This window comes from Ceratina calcarata, unplaced genomic scaffold, assembly GCF_001652005.2.
Source record: "Ceratina calcarata isolate Rehan_Ccalc_2016 unplaced genomic scaffold, ASM165200v1 scaffold363.2, whole genome shotgun sequence".
In the NCBI taxonomy this organism is placed as follows: domain Eukaryota; kingdom Metazoa; phylum Arthropoda; class Insecta; order Hymenoptera; family Apidae; genus Ceratina; species Ceratina calcarata.
This window is the reverse complement of record NW_017159356.1, coordinates 545,086-563,334: the sequence shown is the minus strand read 5'-3', so window position 1 is coordinate 563,334 and position 18,249 is coordinate 545,086. Positions and strand designations below refer to the sequence as shown.

The window sequence follows — 18,249 nt, the reverse complement described above, 5'->3', positions numbered from 1 at the left end:
GAAAAGAGTATGCACATTTACCAGACAACAAGAAAACTCACAAAGAGAATTACGAGGTAAATGTCTCAATTTCTACTGATTGGTATATTTTTCTATAATTTTATATTATCTTAGAATTATAAAAAAATAAGTCAGTGAATAGAATTTTATATATTAAACCTAAAATTATAGAGAAATAAACCAAAAAGTAGAAATTGAGACACTTACTTCATACAATGGATAAATTAAATTATCTAAATCAAGCTAATCAATAATTCTGAACCACATTATATTGAATTTCATCAATTATAATAATTTGTATACTTTTAGAATAATTCCATCGTCTACTGTATTTGAATTGGAGGCATGGAGACGGAGCATCTTTTCGCGACTAGATTGAATTGGAGCTCCAGATTTCGCTGAATTTCGGATTTCACAGCGACTGGTCTAGGCCGTAAGAACATCGTTAAGATTATATTTAGGCATCGTAAAAGAAAATATGCGCCCGTTGGAGCCAACTCGCTCATTACGCGAGGCAGCATTAACGCCGCGCACCCAGTTCAGCTTTGAGCATCTCGTATACAGTGTCCCGCAACATGTGAGAACCATTTTAAGTACACAGTGAACCGGCGACTAAAAACAATGATAAAAGTTCATGCGCTATTTTATACTCTTCAGGAAATAGGCTAGTTAATTTTCTGGACGAACAAACAAATCAAATGTCCAATTTGTATAAATCATTTCATGTTCTTCCTTCCATAAAACAAGAAACGTGAAACAGTATGATTAAATGAAATATTTTACAAAATAATAGGAAGTTATTTTCAACAGATATTAGAATGTACATTAATTATTTCAAGTATTTACAGTGAAATCAGACACGAAATGACATGAACTTCTGATTATTATTTCTACTATTAAATCATTTTTTAAATATTATTCGATATTCTGTGTACAATTACCAATCTGATCAAACTGTGCAAAATATTTAATTAACCGTGAAGAATGAAAGCAGCGGGGACGAAGTTAAATTAAAAGCAGAACGAGTTCTAACTCTGCCGACGTTAATGTTTACGAGACCGCTTTGGAAAAATCTTCCGGCGCTGCGCTGTTCGCCACGGGAATGTAACGCGCGCGGCCCTTGAAACCCAACGACCGCTTCTCTTCACTGTCTGCGAATTTCTAGGTCAATGCTGTCCGTTCGTGGCCGCCGCACGGAAAAGTACCGCCAGTCTTCGAAAACAATTTCAACTGCAGAAACAAAGCACCGGGGCTCCTGGGTATTTTAATTAAATGAAATTCCCCGTTGCCTAATGTTTATCTCACAAGCTTTCAAAGATATAAGATTTTGATACATCAAATATATTTGGTGTAAATATCGTAAGTCAGGAAATTCATTCTTAATTAGAATAAGAGGACAGTTGCATTGTTTAAACGCGGATGAAACGTGGCGACAGCCGGCGCGAGACAAACGATTCCCAGTGGCAAACAGGAAAACGCGCGGAGAGGATGAAACGGCGAAATTCGACGAACGGGCCAAAGGGGTTGGTCGCGGAAAATCGCGAAGGGCGGGTCGCGAGAGGATCGACGGGACACGAGAGGTAAACCGGGGGTGGCGATGCTCGACGTAGGGGCGGGGGAGGTGGCGGAGAGTAGGTGGCCGTACGGCGAAAACGCGGTATGCAAAGCAGGCGGCGAATTTAAACGGTCCTGCGCAGAACGAATGGCCTCACCTCGTGCTACGGATCGCTCGTTTCCTCTCGCTCTCTCTTTCCCGTACGGCCTCGTGGCACTCCGGCGAATACCTACGACGACGCGGAGACGGTGCACCCACACCCACGCACACAGGTAACGAGAACCGACCGCGAGTACGAAAGGGGGAGAGAAATCAAAGCGAAGCGAAGGAGCGACAGACAGACAGACAGACAGACACAGACAGACCGCGGGCCAGGCGAGGCGAGGAGGGTGAAAGAAAAAGCGAATCGAGAGAAGCGTGGACAAGGACGGAGAGAGTGGACCGCTCTCTGGCTCCCTCTCTCACCGGTTTCCTCACCGGTCCTCTCGCTCGTGCGTCTTCCACCCGTGGCACACGTGCACGCACCGGAACTATCCTCCTGTCACCGGAACTCGCAATGACGTCTTCGAAACCGACGAACAGCTGATGGCCACTCGCTGCCGCTGTCCACACGGCCTTGCGTATCCCTACGGGAAGCTTTCGCGGACGCCGTGACACCGCGACGGGAAACGGCTCGGAGCCGCGTCGCACTCGTTCGCATCCACACGTCGACCGGCGCGGCGGCGACGTTTTTCCACCCGTATTCGAGTAAAATGGCTGCTCTCGCCGCTGCGGCGCGCCCGAGCTTACTGGCTTGCCTCCCTTCGTTTGGGTCTCCACACAGACAGACGAACCGCGGCCACGCGTGTGTGCGGAACCACACGTACGACGCGTCGCGGGGGCGCACACGCGCATAGTACACACGCTAAGTCCACACGGGGTTACACGCGCGCGCCGTAAACGCGTACTACATATAACACATCCTCGCTTAAATATGTATGTCGAGCGTGTAACGCTCACACGTACACGCGCGAGGGATCGCGCTTCTCGCCCCCGCCAACCACGCGCGCACGTGTCTGCGCGCAGAACAGCTGAGCGGAAAGGAACGCGCTTCTTTCTTTTTTCTCTACCTCGCCGCCTTTCGCCCAACTTTCTTCTATTTTCCTGCCGCTTCTCTACTCTTTCCGGAAAACGGTTGCAATTGATACAGTTTTAACAGATCGATCGCGTCTTTCAATCAAGCGGATACCAGTTTCTATTATCTTATTCTTATACAGTATGATTGTATTAATTTATGGGACTAAATGGAGCATTATGTACATTTATTGTATGATAAAATTAATCAATTCTTTTACTTCGTACAAAAATTAATTCTGGCAAGATTTCATATTACTAAGTAAAGACTGAATTAGTTATTGATTCGTCTTGTTTAAATATTTTTACATCATAATGCAAGTTGAAGAAACTCTCAAAAATTTTCAAGACTTTAATTGTTCTCCGAGGGGAGTGTCAAAATAGCATGTAACGAATTCCACTTTTGTTCGCGATCGATGCGTTTTCTCGAGCCGGGGAGAAAGTTTGATTGCCTGACGCCGTGCCGCGTTCGCCTGGAAAGTTGCCGCTCCATTCTTTTATCCGGCATGACAATACCGATCGCGAACTTACGACTTTGGCTCGTAACAGTTTGTCATTTATAAAAAAAAATATATATATAGCTACGCGAACGATACGCAGTATTAATCGAGGAACCGAATTGCGGTGCGTCGCCATGTTTAATGTTCCTGCGCGTTTAATTAGATCGGAGAAGTGGATCGAAGCTTGGCACCGCGCTCTGCGCCGCGGCGGGTGCCAGAAGTTGAAACGAGGATGAACTCATTTGCTCTGACGTGCTTAAAAATCGCGGAGGATCCTCGAGAAGTTCTGCAATCCAAACGACAGCGCAAAAAAACAGGCCGTTCAACAAACTTGGACCCGGCGAACTTTCAAGTCCGAACGTAAAATCCGATTGCATTTAGATAGAGCTGTACACATCCTTTGGGAACAATACCGTTAGCGTAATGAGACTGCTTTTGCATCTGTGGAGAATTACAATACACCAAAAATACATTACCTATGAATTTTATCCTTCAAACAAATCTAATATGTATTTCATTAAATGATTTTCATATCTCGCCTGGTATTTATCTCATTTGTATTATACCTTGTTTCGTGTGCAGACAATTATCTATAAATGAATAAATGGCTCTTAGCTCGAGCATTTGGAGTGAGTAGAGGAAATTTTCTATTCAAATACCACACCTCTATTGAGATTACAGAAACACGAATTTGCATAAACATCTTCAGGCTGATTAGAAATATACAAACTGACAAGGCTAACGGGTGATCGAGCTATTAGCGTACATCTCTGCTGTTGATCTAACGGTTCCCGGTGACGATTTTCGTTCGGGTCGGCTGCGGGGGCAGCCGCGACGATACTCAACATCGATCCTACAGGCAGGCTCGTTATGTCGGGGATCGTACGATTTGTAGAATTAATTAACCGCGATAGATCACGTCGCGCTGCTTTTTCCTACGTCATCGCTTCTTTTCTTCCTAACTATCTTTTAAAATACAGGTAATTGCTTTGCGTGGGTAGGAAAAGTTGATTAGGCTAACGGTACCGAGAATTTTTTTTATACAGATTTGCTCAATGCGAAATAAAATCTGTGTCACTTACAAATCGTGTACAAAAATTAATGTTGCAAATATTTAAATAATAACCACGTTCGAATTTTATTTTGCAATACCCGAAATTCAGTGCTAATGTTCCGAGTGGCTACGTGCAGCAGATTAATTTCACGTGAAGTAAAAAAATTGCTACAGGTCGACGATCACCGCTGCCACCTCACCGTGGCAATTTGATCGTTTATCACGATCAATTAAATTTCCTGCGCCGCGACGATAATTGACCAACGCCATCACCCTTGTACCACGGTGTCGGGAGAGATAATCTCTGGCGCAAGTGCCGATAAATGGCGCGTTCGCGTGAACGCGAACGCAGTCTCCGTACCGACGCTAACGTTGTCATTATTTTACGAGATACGGTTTAAGCGTAATAAATATTATTGCACTGAGTTCTTCCCCCACCTCAACGAACACACGCACAGCTGCTGGGAAATAAGTTGCCGAAATCATTATAGACAATCAAATTAAATAACTAACTAACGTTACTTTCATCGATTATTAACTGTATTAATTGTTTATAAATAATTAATGAATTAAGAAAAATTCTATACTTTTGTTGAATTATAAATACACCAACAAGGATTGAAAGTAAATGTAGAATTTTTAAGAATGCATTTTGCTAATGATATGCACAGATTATAGTAATTATTGTAATCACACGAGGATTTTAGTGGCTCTAAGTCGATGGACAATGACTGCGTTTCCATCCCATCGATCTTTGTACCGTCAACCTAACAGAGACTGGCGTCGCGACTCCTCGCGAGCAAACCGAAACCGGTAAACAGATTTTCCGCAATTCCGGATGGTAAACGAATCGAAGAAAAATCCTGGCATCCCCTGAAATCTCGGTAATTTATTCCATGAGCCATATTTTTGCACAATCTAATTTCTAATGGAATGTTTGGAGAATTAGATCGACATTTGATTACTTTAATACTCCGCAATATTTAATATGTACCTATGCACGTGAAATAACTTAAAAATTTTTAATCAGCATCGGAAATAAATAAAGGAAGACACGTGGGTACTGCGTGAGCAGTTGTATCTGTTGACTTTTGTATAGAATGAGCTGGCCAGTGTTCCATAAACATGTCACAAACGACTGAATTAAATTGTAAATCATAATGTGGGACAGCAGTAACATATATCTTTTCCTTTCAATTTTCAATGACAGCCGCATAGGCGGGAAAATATCTGCTTCCCTTTAAATTGTATTAACTAGCCTGATATATGTATCCTGTCTCCATTCAACACGTTTCGTCAAATTAAAATTTATACTCTCAGTGCTCAGACTCTACGATAAGACTTAATCATGAATGACAACTCTAAATAACTGATAACTCTGTCAATCTTTATCTGTGGATTTGTACTGTGCACACGAAAATTTAATGTTTCCAAGTGCAAATTATTTAGTGTTGAACTAGGAATACCTAGTGCCACTAATTTCCGCGTCGCGACGCTCGCGACGGAGGAACGTCGTTGTAACGCGACGCGGCGGTGGCCACGGGCACGCGCGACTATACAAATCAATATTTTCTACATATCTCACGAGTTTTCCCTAATTGGCCGCTCGCACGCCGCACTCGATACCGCCTAGCCGTTGTCAGCGTTTTTATAGCTGTTTGCTCGGGAACGCGTTATCTCGATTAAATCTGGAGGATGCGCCACACACCAGTTTCTCGTTTTTCAAATAAAAACACCCTTACACATGGCACTTCGCCGATTCGTTTCATTTTGCAAAAAACTTGTTCATCAACCATTATTTATTCTATTATTATTCTTAATAATTATAAACCAAATCTATCATTTAAAATAAATTTGCATACTAAGTTCCTTGTAGGTATTTCATTTCTAAAAAAAACGTGATAATATTGATAAGCCAAATCTTAACAATTTTCATATAATCTCGACGTTTCGTAATTCTCGTCTTGAATGATTGGACACGCAATTACCATTGCAATCATTACACTGCATTCGGACAAATCATATTTTTTTTTTTAAGGAACCGGAACTATCTCTTGAGAAATTGCAGACGGTTCGTCCACGCGGTGAACGAGTTCGGGGGTATTATGAAATAAATCTCGTTATTGCTCGGTCGAAGAAGAAAAGCGAGCGGTCAGTTTTAATTAAAGAACTCTGGGCGTCAGCTGCTCCTTGCTCGTTGGTTTTCCTCCTTTTCCTTTTTTTTCATCTCCCTCTCTCATCCGTTCGCCCGTTGCGACCGATATTAGCTATGTGTCGTAAAATTTACGGTTTCAATGGTAAAAAAAATAGCCACCGAGGAAACTATCAGTGATTATTAGGCCGATGATAATCAAGTTCATTAATAATTTACACCAATGACGATTTGTCACCATGAAAGATTATTGACGAGACGTAAAACGGGGATAAGGAATAAATTTTGCACGAGGCACTATTAAACGAAACTGAAATTTGATACGGTCGGAGTTAGGTAATGCGCATCGGTATGCCAATACATTTGGTAGCCGCAGTATGTCTGGTCGCATCGCGCGGCTCGTAAAACTAAAGAGTGACTGCCATCGCGTGGCGGTACTTAGCGGATAGGCAAAAGTGCCACGGAGGAGGAAGGGAGAGACGGGCAACTGGAAACCAGGCAATCGAAGAAATTGCTGAGCGCAATTTTATATACACGGGATGGCTTTCGGGTGAACGTCGCATTCTGTTTAATGCGAAAAATATTTACAACGGCGTACAGGTCCGCGATCGACGCCTGTAGCCGGATAGGGTATATATACACACACAGAGACACACACACACGTGCAAGTACATACGAGATGACGCTTTTATTATTTGAGCGAATGTGCTCCGCGAAAGCGTGTACTACATCATAGACGTAACATTTTATGGGTCGTACCCGGTGACCTTATGAGGCAGTCGCTCCGGTGAATTCTTTAAGACTCCTGCAGAGATAATATAATCCGCTGTGCAGAACGCGAGTTAACGGATAACCAAACATCGTCGGATCCCAATAAAGAAACTGCGCGCGACGAAATAATGCTAGGCTACCCGCGAGTCGAAACTGACTCGATAATGACGGTGTAAACGGACGGTTCTATTAAGCGATAACTATGCACAGCGTAGTATGCACTTCAGAGCCTCTGATGTATGTGCCAGAGTCAGTAATTGACATATATTATACGAAATACGTGGATGAGAGGAAAACACGATTATAAATTCATACGTGAACAAATATTATCTGTCTTTTAAGTAATTATTTACTAGCCGTGCAGAAAGTCGAATATGAACGTGTGTCACGAGCTGATTGAATAAAGAGTCCTCCCGGGCGCGGAACAAAGTTGCCTGAAAAGTTGTGGCGGAGCGTCGAAAGGAGCTAACGAGCGGCAACGAGAACCGCCAGAACGAGCATCCCCGTTGCCTCATTAGTGACTTTTAATTTTCCAAAGCGAGTCTCTCGTTCGAGTACTCGGAAACGACCACTAGGCGTTGTCGCCGAGGAATAAAACGAGCGAGAGAAATGAACCGGGGAAAGAGGAAAGGAGGACGGACAGAAAGGGAAACAGCAACAGCAACACGGGAGAGCGACGCGGTGCGGTGGCCCGCGCACCATTGTTCCCTCGGTTCTTTATTTCTCCACCGACCATCTCCTCCTCCACCTCCTTGGTACCCCCTTTTTCTTCTGTCCTCGCCACCGCGCCGTGGCTTTATTGTGTTTGAGCTCGACGCTCCGCTCTTTTGTTTTGTTTCGCGCGCCATTAGAGGAGCTAATTGCCGCTCATACGCGATCGCCTTTTGTTTCCCTTCTTTTGCCACCTTTCCTTCCCCCGGCTACTTTCTCTCCTCTCGCTCGCGCCCCTACTCATTGTCCACTTCGCGTCCTCGTCTCTGCGGCCACGTACCGAAGAGGGCTGAGTCATACCTCCTTCACCCTCGTCTTCCCTTCGTTTCTGTCCCGACGAACGCCCCGCATCGAGAACTTGTCTTCCTTTCGCCGGGAAACGATCGGTTTTTATCATCTTCTCCCCCAATCGAGCTTTCACGCCACAGTTTCACGCTAGCTTTTTGACCTGCACCGATTCCGCGACAGAGAGAAACACGTTCTACAACTTTTTCAGTGCCAAATTGTCATCCTTCCGTTCGCTCAAGTACAATTTCGGAAAATTCAAAATAAAAGTAAACCCGTAACGATTTTTATGAAAGATCACAAAGAACGTAACTGTAAGACAGTTATCTCGTCGGAAGAATAGAGAAAAGATGTCGAGAGGCTCGTGGCCGAGAAAGAAAGAAATTATCCAGCAACGGGATAGACGGTTTTAATTCGGTGGAAAGCTAATAATTCCGGTATTGTACGATCCTTACCAACGTTATTGTTTCCCTGCGGGGAAACTCGTACTCGTGCCGGGAGGACATCTCCTCGTATCCCGCTTCCATCGTTCCTTTCAACCGAGCCCGAACAATGAGGAGAAGAGCCCTGGCTCTCCTCCCCCGTATATATATATATTGTAGCTTAATTATTGGCTTTATTATGATTTTGTCCTTCTCACCGAGAGCTAGCTCTCGCGGTCATCATCTTGTTCCCGGGCGAAAAAGAAAAGACTACGGAGATAAAGAACGGCGAAAAGGACGAGCGAGAGAGACGAGAGACGGGGACGAGGAGGAAGGTGCGCACAGTCTCGATGACAATACGCCTTCGTCCTCCCATTCCCCTCGCCTCTTACGCTTATTAGAACGAAGCTGAGAAAGGACTTTGAGCGAGCAAGCGGCTTCATTATTAATTTCGAAGGGGGCTCGACAACGACCATCGACACTCGCTCCGGCTTTGCTACGCCAAGGTCACGCGTGCCGATTAACCCTCTCGCGGCAGTACTTTTGAATAAAAAAGGAAATCAAAGAAACGCGCACCGAGGGTGGCGTTGAATGAAAAGGGCACCGAAGTCACTGCACGAGTCTCTCATCGGTCGTCCGATGCCTGCCATTTATTATTTCATTGTGGCACACGGCTCGTTAAGCCCGGGAATGTAAACTCCCATTGTTTTCGGCTAATCGCGTTCCTTACCAATGCAAATGAGAAATCTAACGAAATGGCCACACGGCATTCGAAATATTACAATATGAAGGATTTTAATTCTTTGAGAAATTCAATATAAATAGATAAGCCATTATCAGAGAGCTCTTATCATTTCTAATCTGGATACGTATGAGAAAGAATAAACTATGATACGATGAACGTGAGCGAAACTTAATTGGAAATCAACCCGCAATTGAGTTTCCATCAGATCGCAATAAATCATGAAACAAACGAGGTAAAAGTAACCAAGCGAGTAATTTAGAACATCGTGTACAGGCTTGTCCACCCTTGTAAAATTACACGACCCCGTTTACCGTCCGACTCGACCCGCGAACGTGCACCGCGGGGGTGGTTGTTGAAGGCATCCCGAAGATATTCATCGAAAGAAACGAATTCGCACGAAAGCCGACGCTTGAACTCTCGGGGTTCGAGTAATCGCGTGATTGCAACATCGCGGTAATTACAGTGCCGGTGCGGCGCGAGCCTGCGACTGATTTTCTCGGAAGCGATTCGAAAAAGGCGAAACGTCAGCGCGCTGACCGTATTGTACGTTTACGCGAAGGGTACGAGCTAAAAGTGGTAAAACTCGAGTAAAATACAATAAGAGAGAACTAACAATGTTGATGTGAATCAGTCTACCAATTTCTCGTTAAATTAATATTGACCCTGTACTGTTATGATAGTAATCGTATCAATTATTTTCAAATTATTAACGTCGACGTAAAATTGATTTTTCCAGCGAAACATTGATTTTGAATAAAACGGACGAGATTGGATATTGTGATTTTTAGCTTCGTGACAGACCGGTTCGGATATGGAGACAGAGAGGACATGGCATGTCCCCCGTAATTATAGCAACAATAAAACAATTTTGATAATTATCTCAACTAGTGTATGGGAACACACGACATTACGGCGGGCACGGGTATAGAAACGAGGAGGGCGAGGGAGCGAGCGGGGAAGGAACAGAGCGAGAAAACACGAGAGGCGAGGCGAGGCGAGGAGAGGAGAGGAGACACAACGACCGGGGCAGAATAATGACAATAATTACCATTTATATGCAAGTGCCGTCATTACCTGCACACGAGCAGAGTACGCATTCAATTTCGTATCTAATTTGAATAATTCAAACAAATCTCTCCTTCCTGCCCTCCTTCCTCTGCACGCTTTATAATCCCAATAAACGCGACGAGACATCGACGGTGATTCGCTTTTTCAGTACACAGACATACCCGTGTACGTATGCAGCCAGGTACCTACGTACCTACTTACGGCTCGCGTTTTATTTTTTATGTTTACCTCGTTTCCGTATTTACCTCGTGCGCTGCCCAATTGCGCGGTAACAATCGTTCGTTATCTTTTTTATTAAGCTAATGAGAGGAATCGTCGTATTTTCCTTCTTACGGCTCACGATAATCGCGTGCGACCGGCGAACGACGCAGGAATTATTATGTACCGTTCAGCGGTAATTAGTTTTATAAGATATCAGCGGATGACTCGGACGGACTAATGTTTCTGAATTATGGCTGCAATAATTCACCAGAGAAAATTGCGTCTTTACTGTTGTGGCCAATCTCACAGTATATCTTCGCGACGTTGTGACAATAATTACAAGCCTATGAAACAGTTGCTTGCAACAGGAAGCAACGATTTTAAGTTCTACTCTCTAAAACGGCGATCGACTTAAATCCAGAAGAATCGTGTTTATTAATTAAGACACCCGAACTGATTGAGGGAGACTGGCGAGATTTTTACCCTGAAATCGGGCGCCCGTGGCGATGTTTGCGCGCAGTCGTGGCACCAAGCAAAGTGGCCTTATCAATATTAATCGCAATATTTGCTCGGCATGCTCTCCGTCGCACTCTCTATTACCAATTAATCCGGTCGTGCGAAGTATGCTGTGAACGAGCGGATAGGCCAGAGCACGCGGTACCAAGCGAGACAGACCGGGAGTAAGAGAGACCGGGGTACAAATAAAAATGATGGTACGTAAGAGACGGTAAGCGAGCGCGAGAAAGAAACGGCGAGAATAGAGAGCTACGAGAGGCGAGGGGACTGGAGAAAGAGAGAGAGAAACGACTCGTTGACGGGTTAGATATTGTGTCAGCCGAGTCGTCCAGCATTAAAAGTAATTACGACGTGATTGACCGAGGGCCCGTTGGCCGAGGGCGAGGCGACGCCGAGGGGGAGGCTAAATCATCGGAGTGACGCACGTAGCTCGTTGTTGCCTCCCAATTATACAATCAGCGGGACCGAGCGTAGGGGAGGCGAGCGGAGAAAAACCGAAAGACAGACGAGAGAAAGGGAGAGAAGGCCCGGCCGATGGTGGCGATGAAGAAAGAAGCGAAGAATGTACAAATGTATATACGTACTTGGATCTCGTGTGCCGGACGAAAGACGCGAAGAGAGACGGCGCGGTGGCGGAATTACGTCAGGAACGTGGCGGGCAGTCATCGTCCACCACGACTCGGCGAAGATCGGTGCCATAGTGCCATCGTGACGATAATTGTCGACCGGAACCAACGCGACGAGGCGCGAAGGGGATGCAGATCGAGATGCTCGGACATCGGTTCTCTCTGGAACAAGGGAAACGATACATCGTGTTAATTGATAAGCCCTGTGCGATTATGTAAATTCATTTTTAAATCTCAAAACACAGTATCTCATTGGCAATATGAAGAGTACTAAATACATGGTAGTTCGGTATAAATTAGATGAATTAATGGTAACGAGCTAGAAACCATTCCTTAAACTTGTTTAATAAATGGATTATGAAGCGACACGGATTGATCGTGATTGTTATTGTCTATTATAAAGCCTCGGCGAGTTGGCCTGCGATGCAGCTGTCGTTTCGTGCGACGACGACGACGATGATAGTTTATAAGTCGTGATCTAGAAACAAATGAGCCATTGTGGCGGACAATCGTTCCGTTAAGAACCGGGAGGAGGGCCAAATAGGCGTGAAGAATCGAACCGGCCCAGCTGGCAAGAAGAAGTAATCGATTTCGACGATGGTGTTCCCGTCGTCCTCTCCCGCCGACGACGTTCTAATTCGACTCGTCGGTAAAGGATAATGCATTTCGCGCTCCAACACCTCCCAAGTGATACGAACTACCATTCTTCCTTTGTCTAGCCGAGAAAAATTCAACTTTCTATTCTGCATTGACATTTGCAATTTTTTGGTCAAACGACTAGTCTATTTAGTATAATTTTTTACATTTGACACTGACTGACAGGATAAAATAGAAATGTTTCTGAAGTATGAACACTTTAAATAAAAGATATTGCACCTGTGCTGAATCGTTTTAAGTATTTGTCAGAACGGTGCCAGAAGAATAATGTTTTGATTTAGTTAACACAGTATTGTTCGTTCACATAAATGGTCGTGTGCGCGCCCTTCCAAGTATAAGTACTTACTCGATGGCTGGAGCGTTTCGCGCTACGAAGTACTACGTGCCAATCGAGAAACAAAGGGTTGCACGAGTTGGCAAGGGTGACTCGGTATGACGATCGTACAACAGTTTCTATGAAGCCTTTTCTTCGAAGCTACGGCCCATTAATGGGCGCCCCCGTCCCCCTCTCATTCTTTCTCTTTCGCTCGTGAACGTTCATTCCGTTATTTTACTGTTCGACTCTCGACTTTAGTGCCTTTTCAAGGTTGTACTCGAAGACATTCATCGTGATAAATAGTCTTTCGCGAGTACAATTAACGGAGCTCGCTTTCATACCAGCAAACGCGATTCCCTCGCGCGGTAATTATTCAGAAAAGCTTGCCACGTCGCGTGGGAACATATAATTTGAATGAAATTTTTCGTAAAAGAAAGAATAATTAAATTGTTTTTCATGTACCATAATTTCTTATATATTTCAGTCTCATTTCCGTAAATAATAATCATTGAGAAAAACATGTCATTTGATAGCGAGGCGTTAGTACCTCGCGACAAAAGAATTCGATTTAACAGTTAAGAGGAACGTGTTAATTGAGCATCGAACTCCGATGCCGAGTGGGCAAGACGAAACGTGAAAGTAAATTAATTGTGACTGGTCGTACGTGTTTGACTTTCGAAATCCTCGATCTGCGTCGCGACGCTAATTCGTCAGCGAAGAAACGAGTACGCACACACATATACAGCTCTCGTTTATTCGCGATGCGTGCACGAATTCGCATTGCGCACACGTACGGGCGCGCATGTATGCCACTCCTATATTTAAGCCGCCGATTTTACGACTTTGCAGAACCGTGATTACGCGAACGACTACAAATTCTACAAACTATATCTTCGACTGCGACGTTAAACACCGGCATTAGTTCGGAATCTAACACCCTGCATGCAATTTTAAATCAATGTAATCAATGTACAATAAGCCCGTTGTACTAATTTATTTCATAGTGAAAGTATGGTTCTCTATCGGCATTTCAATCAATCTGGCATTTTAATTAAAATTTAATAACTGTACATGCATTTAATATCAATTCGACGTCTTACTCCTAAATCTTTTAATAGACCTGCTTGAGAGATCAGACTCCACGCACAAACGATTCCCATGCAATCGTTGTCGAACAAAACCATTAGCATTAATTGAACGGTAACAATTGAGCCGGGCACTCGAGCGCGATTATCCCCGACGCAGTGTGTCGATCGCATCGATTTCTACAATCCGTCGGGCAACATGAAAGAAATCGGTTGTAACTCGCATTTCACGACTCATCGACGAGAGCCCCGGATCGATCGATCGATCGGCACTCGATCTCGCAGATTCGAGTTCCGTGTACACCGGTGGAACTCCGCGTCCAACAGTTATCCCGAGCCATCAACGCGGCCGAGGTTTGAGAAGTGGGTGTACCCTCCTCGCGCAGTGGTACACCGAGCCTGGGCGTTAAAACGTATCGAAAAGAGACAGCGCCGTCGTATTTATGGGCACGAGGCCCCGGCGCGAGCAAGAACGAGACGGAACGAGCCGATCGGTATGGACGCGGCGGCGGATCCGGGCTAGGTCGTTCAACCAACCGGTGAACCGTCGAACAATCCGGAGCGACCGGACTCCCAGCACCTTGCTCTCTTAAACAGTCCTTAACCCTTTCGCGCAAAGTATTGCACAGCCCGGCTGAGTCGTAAACTTTGTGAACTGATGGGCTCGCGTACAAGCTAATTATAAGAATTCTAGCGAATGTTAAATAGGATACGTTCATACAGAAAAGACATATTGGATCGTAAATTATTCTTCTAAAATGTTTGTAACCAGTCGAAATATCAGAATGAATATAATTGATGCTATGATCTGAGAAGACTCGTACTAACTCAAGGGATTTTAAATCGCGGAAGTGATACAGAGAAAACAGCGAACTGCAGCGTATCGTACAGGAATTAAATAGCAACGGTGGAGATTTTGTGTCTCTTTTCACAGGCGTGAACCAGGCATAACTAGCCAATCTTACAGAGAAATCGGCGTGCGCGACGATGCACGCCACGAGTACTTCGCTCGCTCCGATTGTACCTATCGACTCCCCAGGGTGGAGTCCAAAGGCTCGTACGGTGTATTAATAACGTCGCCCTGATTTATCGCGTTGCGAGGATTTCACCCAGTCGTGAGCTAGCGAAAGTGTTTCGAACGCGAGCTTTGTAGTGTACGCACGCTGCTTAATTGAATTCGAATCTGCGGATCCGTCGGCCGGATTTCAGATCAGTAAGACGATACTCGATTTCAAATGAAATAATCACGGTTACGAACGAAAAACCTGATATCGAATACAATAAAAAATAAAATATCGCTGAGAAAGACGAAATTAAACTTGAAATTGTATAAGCCTAACACAAGACAGCAATGTTCGATAATGGGAATGAACGGAAACACTCTAGTCCATAAGAAATGTCAGAGACCGAACTTATTGCATCTTAAATAATGCAACGTTGATGCACTGGCGGAAAGTATAACAGTAGATGGACAGACGAATTCGTGCTCCTTTGAGGACGCTCTTAAACGTTTCACGGATTCCGGCTCTGTCAAACAAGCTCCTCCATCGTTTGTTTCCACTTGTTTCACAGAATCTCTTTATGCAGTCTAACAATCTTATACATACTCGCGTAGGTTGTTACACATACGAAAAAGTCTAGCTGCCATGTATCTCGGAGAGCCGTGGCCCGACCGACTCGCAGTAACGATAAAATGTTTCGCGAAACGGTCCGAGTAATTGTTACAAGAACGGGAGTAGGGGAGGGTGGCGAGGAGGAATCCGTTACGTCGGGCCGGTGAAATTTAAAAGGTGCAAAAAGGAACGTAACGGAATTAAAAGGGCGTCGTTTATCGGCACCTTCCGCTGAGTTACTTCGCCATTAAACAGATTAAGAGGGTACGATCAGGGAGAAAGCACTTGTCCTCGTAAAAACAAAACCGCCTAAATCAATGATATCTCGAGCCGTGCTCCACTCGGAATCGTATAGCCCGCTCCCTGGTTACCATCCCGCCCACAGTTACCGGTTACGTGTTTACGTTCCCTACCAAACGGAACGGAATTGAGAAACGCGTCGTCCCGGTATCAAATCGTAGCACACGGCCGAGACGACGTGCCTCCCCCGGGCCGCGTTCGTCCGTTCCTTGATCTCCGTGGAATAATATTCCCGTACAGTTCTTTTTTTTTTCTTTACGACGGCCACGTAGTATTCGAGACGGTGGAGTAAGGAATCGAAGCGGCACGAGCGGAACGAGGAGAAGAATAGAGGCAGAGACGCGGCGGAGGAGCTCCACCACGGAGAATTGAAAATGATGATTGGCGGTAAGCGGGCTGCCAGCAGTGATGGAGGAGCCGGCAGAAGAGAGGTGGTCAGGTTCGAAAGAAGAACGGGTTGGTTACAGAAAAAGATAGAGAGAGACGGAGTGAGAGAGGCGATGAACGTGGCGAGGGGTTCTAAATAAGAAACCCACGAGGGGGAGGTGGAAGCCTCGGCAAGAGGACATCCAACCTGATGATGACCGGCAGAAGGGGGACCACGGTAAGGAAAAAGAGTCGGGAGCGCGCGAATTAAGTCGATCGCGGTGCGTGGAACCACATCCTTCGCGCCCGCTACCACGCCGAAGGATATCGCTTTCCCTTCGTCCCGTTCCGACACGCTCAAGCCCTCTCCGTCCCACACACGTTCCTCTCCCGTATCTCTTCTTTATTATCGACATCAAGCGTCGTCTTTTGTTTTATAATAACCGCGCCGTGGCTGCGGTCGCGTCGTTCTCGAACACCTCTTTTTGCAACACCGCTCCTCAACGAATAAAGGGAACAGATGAAAGGGCCCAAGCGTTTCCGATAAATTCCCAATACCGTGACCATGAACAGATCCAATTGCCCTTTGCTTTGTACCGAGTTAATTGCCATTAGTTTCAGATAAATCTCATTGCAGCTCGTCTAATTTCGCTTAACTAACACCATTTTACCAACTTTACCATCCACCAACTTTACCAATTCTTCTAACGAATACGTACATCGTGCTGTTTCATTAGTAAACGAACTCACATTAAGTTTTGCTTTGAAACCGTAACGGGAAATCTTGTCCGCATTCAAACAAAGGGAACAATGTTTCGAATCGGAGATGGGTCGCAGGGAAATGGTTTCGCGCAAAAAAACCAAAACCGCACTCGGCAACGGCCGTCGATATCGCGATAAGTTAATGGAACATCGTCGAAGACGTGGCCGACGAGCAACATACATTGTAATCGCCCAGCCAGCGGGGCGCATCCGGAAGTATTTAAACCAAAGAGGCCGTCGTTGCGCGCCGTAGCTGTTTATCTCGCGCCCTTTTATTAAATATTCTCAGTCGCGTCTCGCATCGAGAGGCGATGACCACTCCCGACAGAATTATATTCTCCCTCTTGTTTCTTTTATTTCCCGTTCGCGCGTGTGCATACGTGTGTGTATCTTTCAGTTTTTTCTTTTCTCCACTCCTCGAAGACGAGATGGAGCGGGCGGATAAGGCAGTGACACGCAGGCGACGCGCTGGGCGCCCCTAATCCGGCAATAAAAACCTCGGCTCACGTATTATTATTTTATTTAGTTTCCCAAACTGCCACGGCTTAAACGCATCCATAATTACCGGCGACTACGTGAACCGCTTAACTTACCGCGCGTTCCTCCTGAAATCATCCTCTCTATGCACCGTACCCGCGTACCAACACGCATCGTACACCCCGTTCCCCCCTCATAAATCTCGGAACAATGTATGATATACATTGCTAAATAAAGCGATTTTACAGTCAATGGTAACCTTCAAATTGTACCAGTTTTATATTCTCATCAAATTGCAACACAGAATAAATGTTCTGTTTCTTATGAATAAGACAGTCTATTAAGGATGTACTGGCTATACTGTCAATCCCAAAAGTTTATGTATCTTAGAAAAACGCATTTCCTATAATTAAAAAGAAATCAGACGTCGGAAGAATAATGCTAATAATAAATAGCTATGTACTGAAAAGTATAGAAGGAAATATCCAATTGATTATTGACGACTGGCGAAATGTTTTTTATACCGAAATTGTAGGCACTGACATCGTCTACAAAGAAAATTTCTATGTATTTTTCTTCTAACTCCAGTATTTAACGAGTTAAGTATGATTATTTGACATTTTATTGGCATTGACAAAATCCGACCATCCCAGCGTCGAAACAGCTAACTTTTGGCAAAAAATTTCGTTTTTCCTCAATAATTCCTAAACTGTTAGACGTACGAGAAAATTGCATAGAACCTTTTTTGTAGAGGACGACGAGATCTACAATTTCTGTATAAAAGTTTGTCGCTAGCATTAATAGTTTACGAGTTATTGACGAAAAACGAAAAAACAGTTTTTTGCAAATTACTCGTTAACTATTGACGCTAGCGAAAAGTTTTTATACGGAAATTGTAGATCTCGTCGTCCTCTACAAAAAAGGTTCTATGCAATTTTCTCGTACGTCTAACAG

General features: G+C 44.7%; 1 protein-coding gene across 3 annotated transcripts in view; it reads right to left on the bottom strand.

Annotated features, from left to right (window-relative positions):
• LOC108625523 (uncharacterized) overlaps nt 1–18,249 on the bottom strand; it is a 132,812-nt gene that overhangs the window by 81,385 nt on the left and 33,178 nt on the right. For 2 of the 3 annotated variants that reach the window (XM_026814028.1, XM_026814027.1), the window contains exon 4: nt 11,678–11,881. In XM_026814028.1, coding sequence (XP_026669829.1) covers nt 11,678–11,881 — 204 coding nt within the window. Of the gene's footprint in view, nt 1–2,032; nt 2,411–11,677; nt 11,882–18,249 lie in introns of those variants that run through there. The other variant, XR_001916653.2, reaches the window with a different exon arrangement.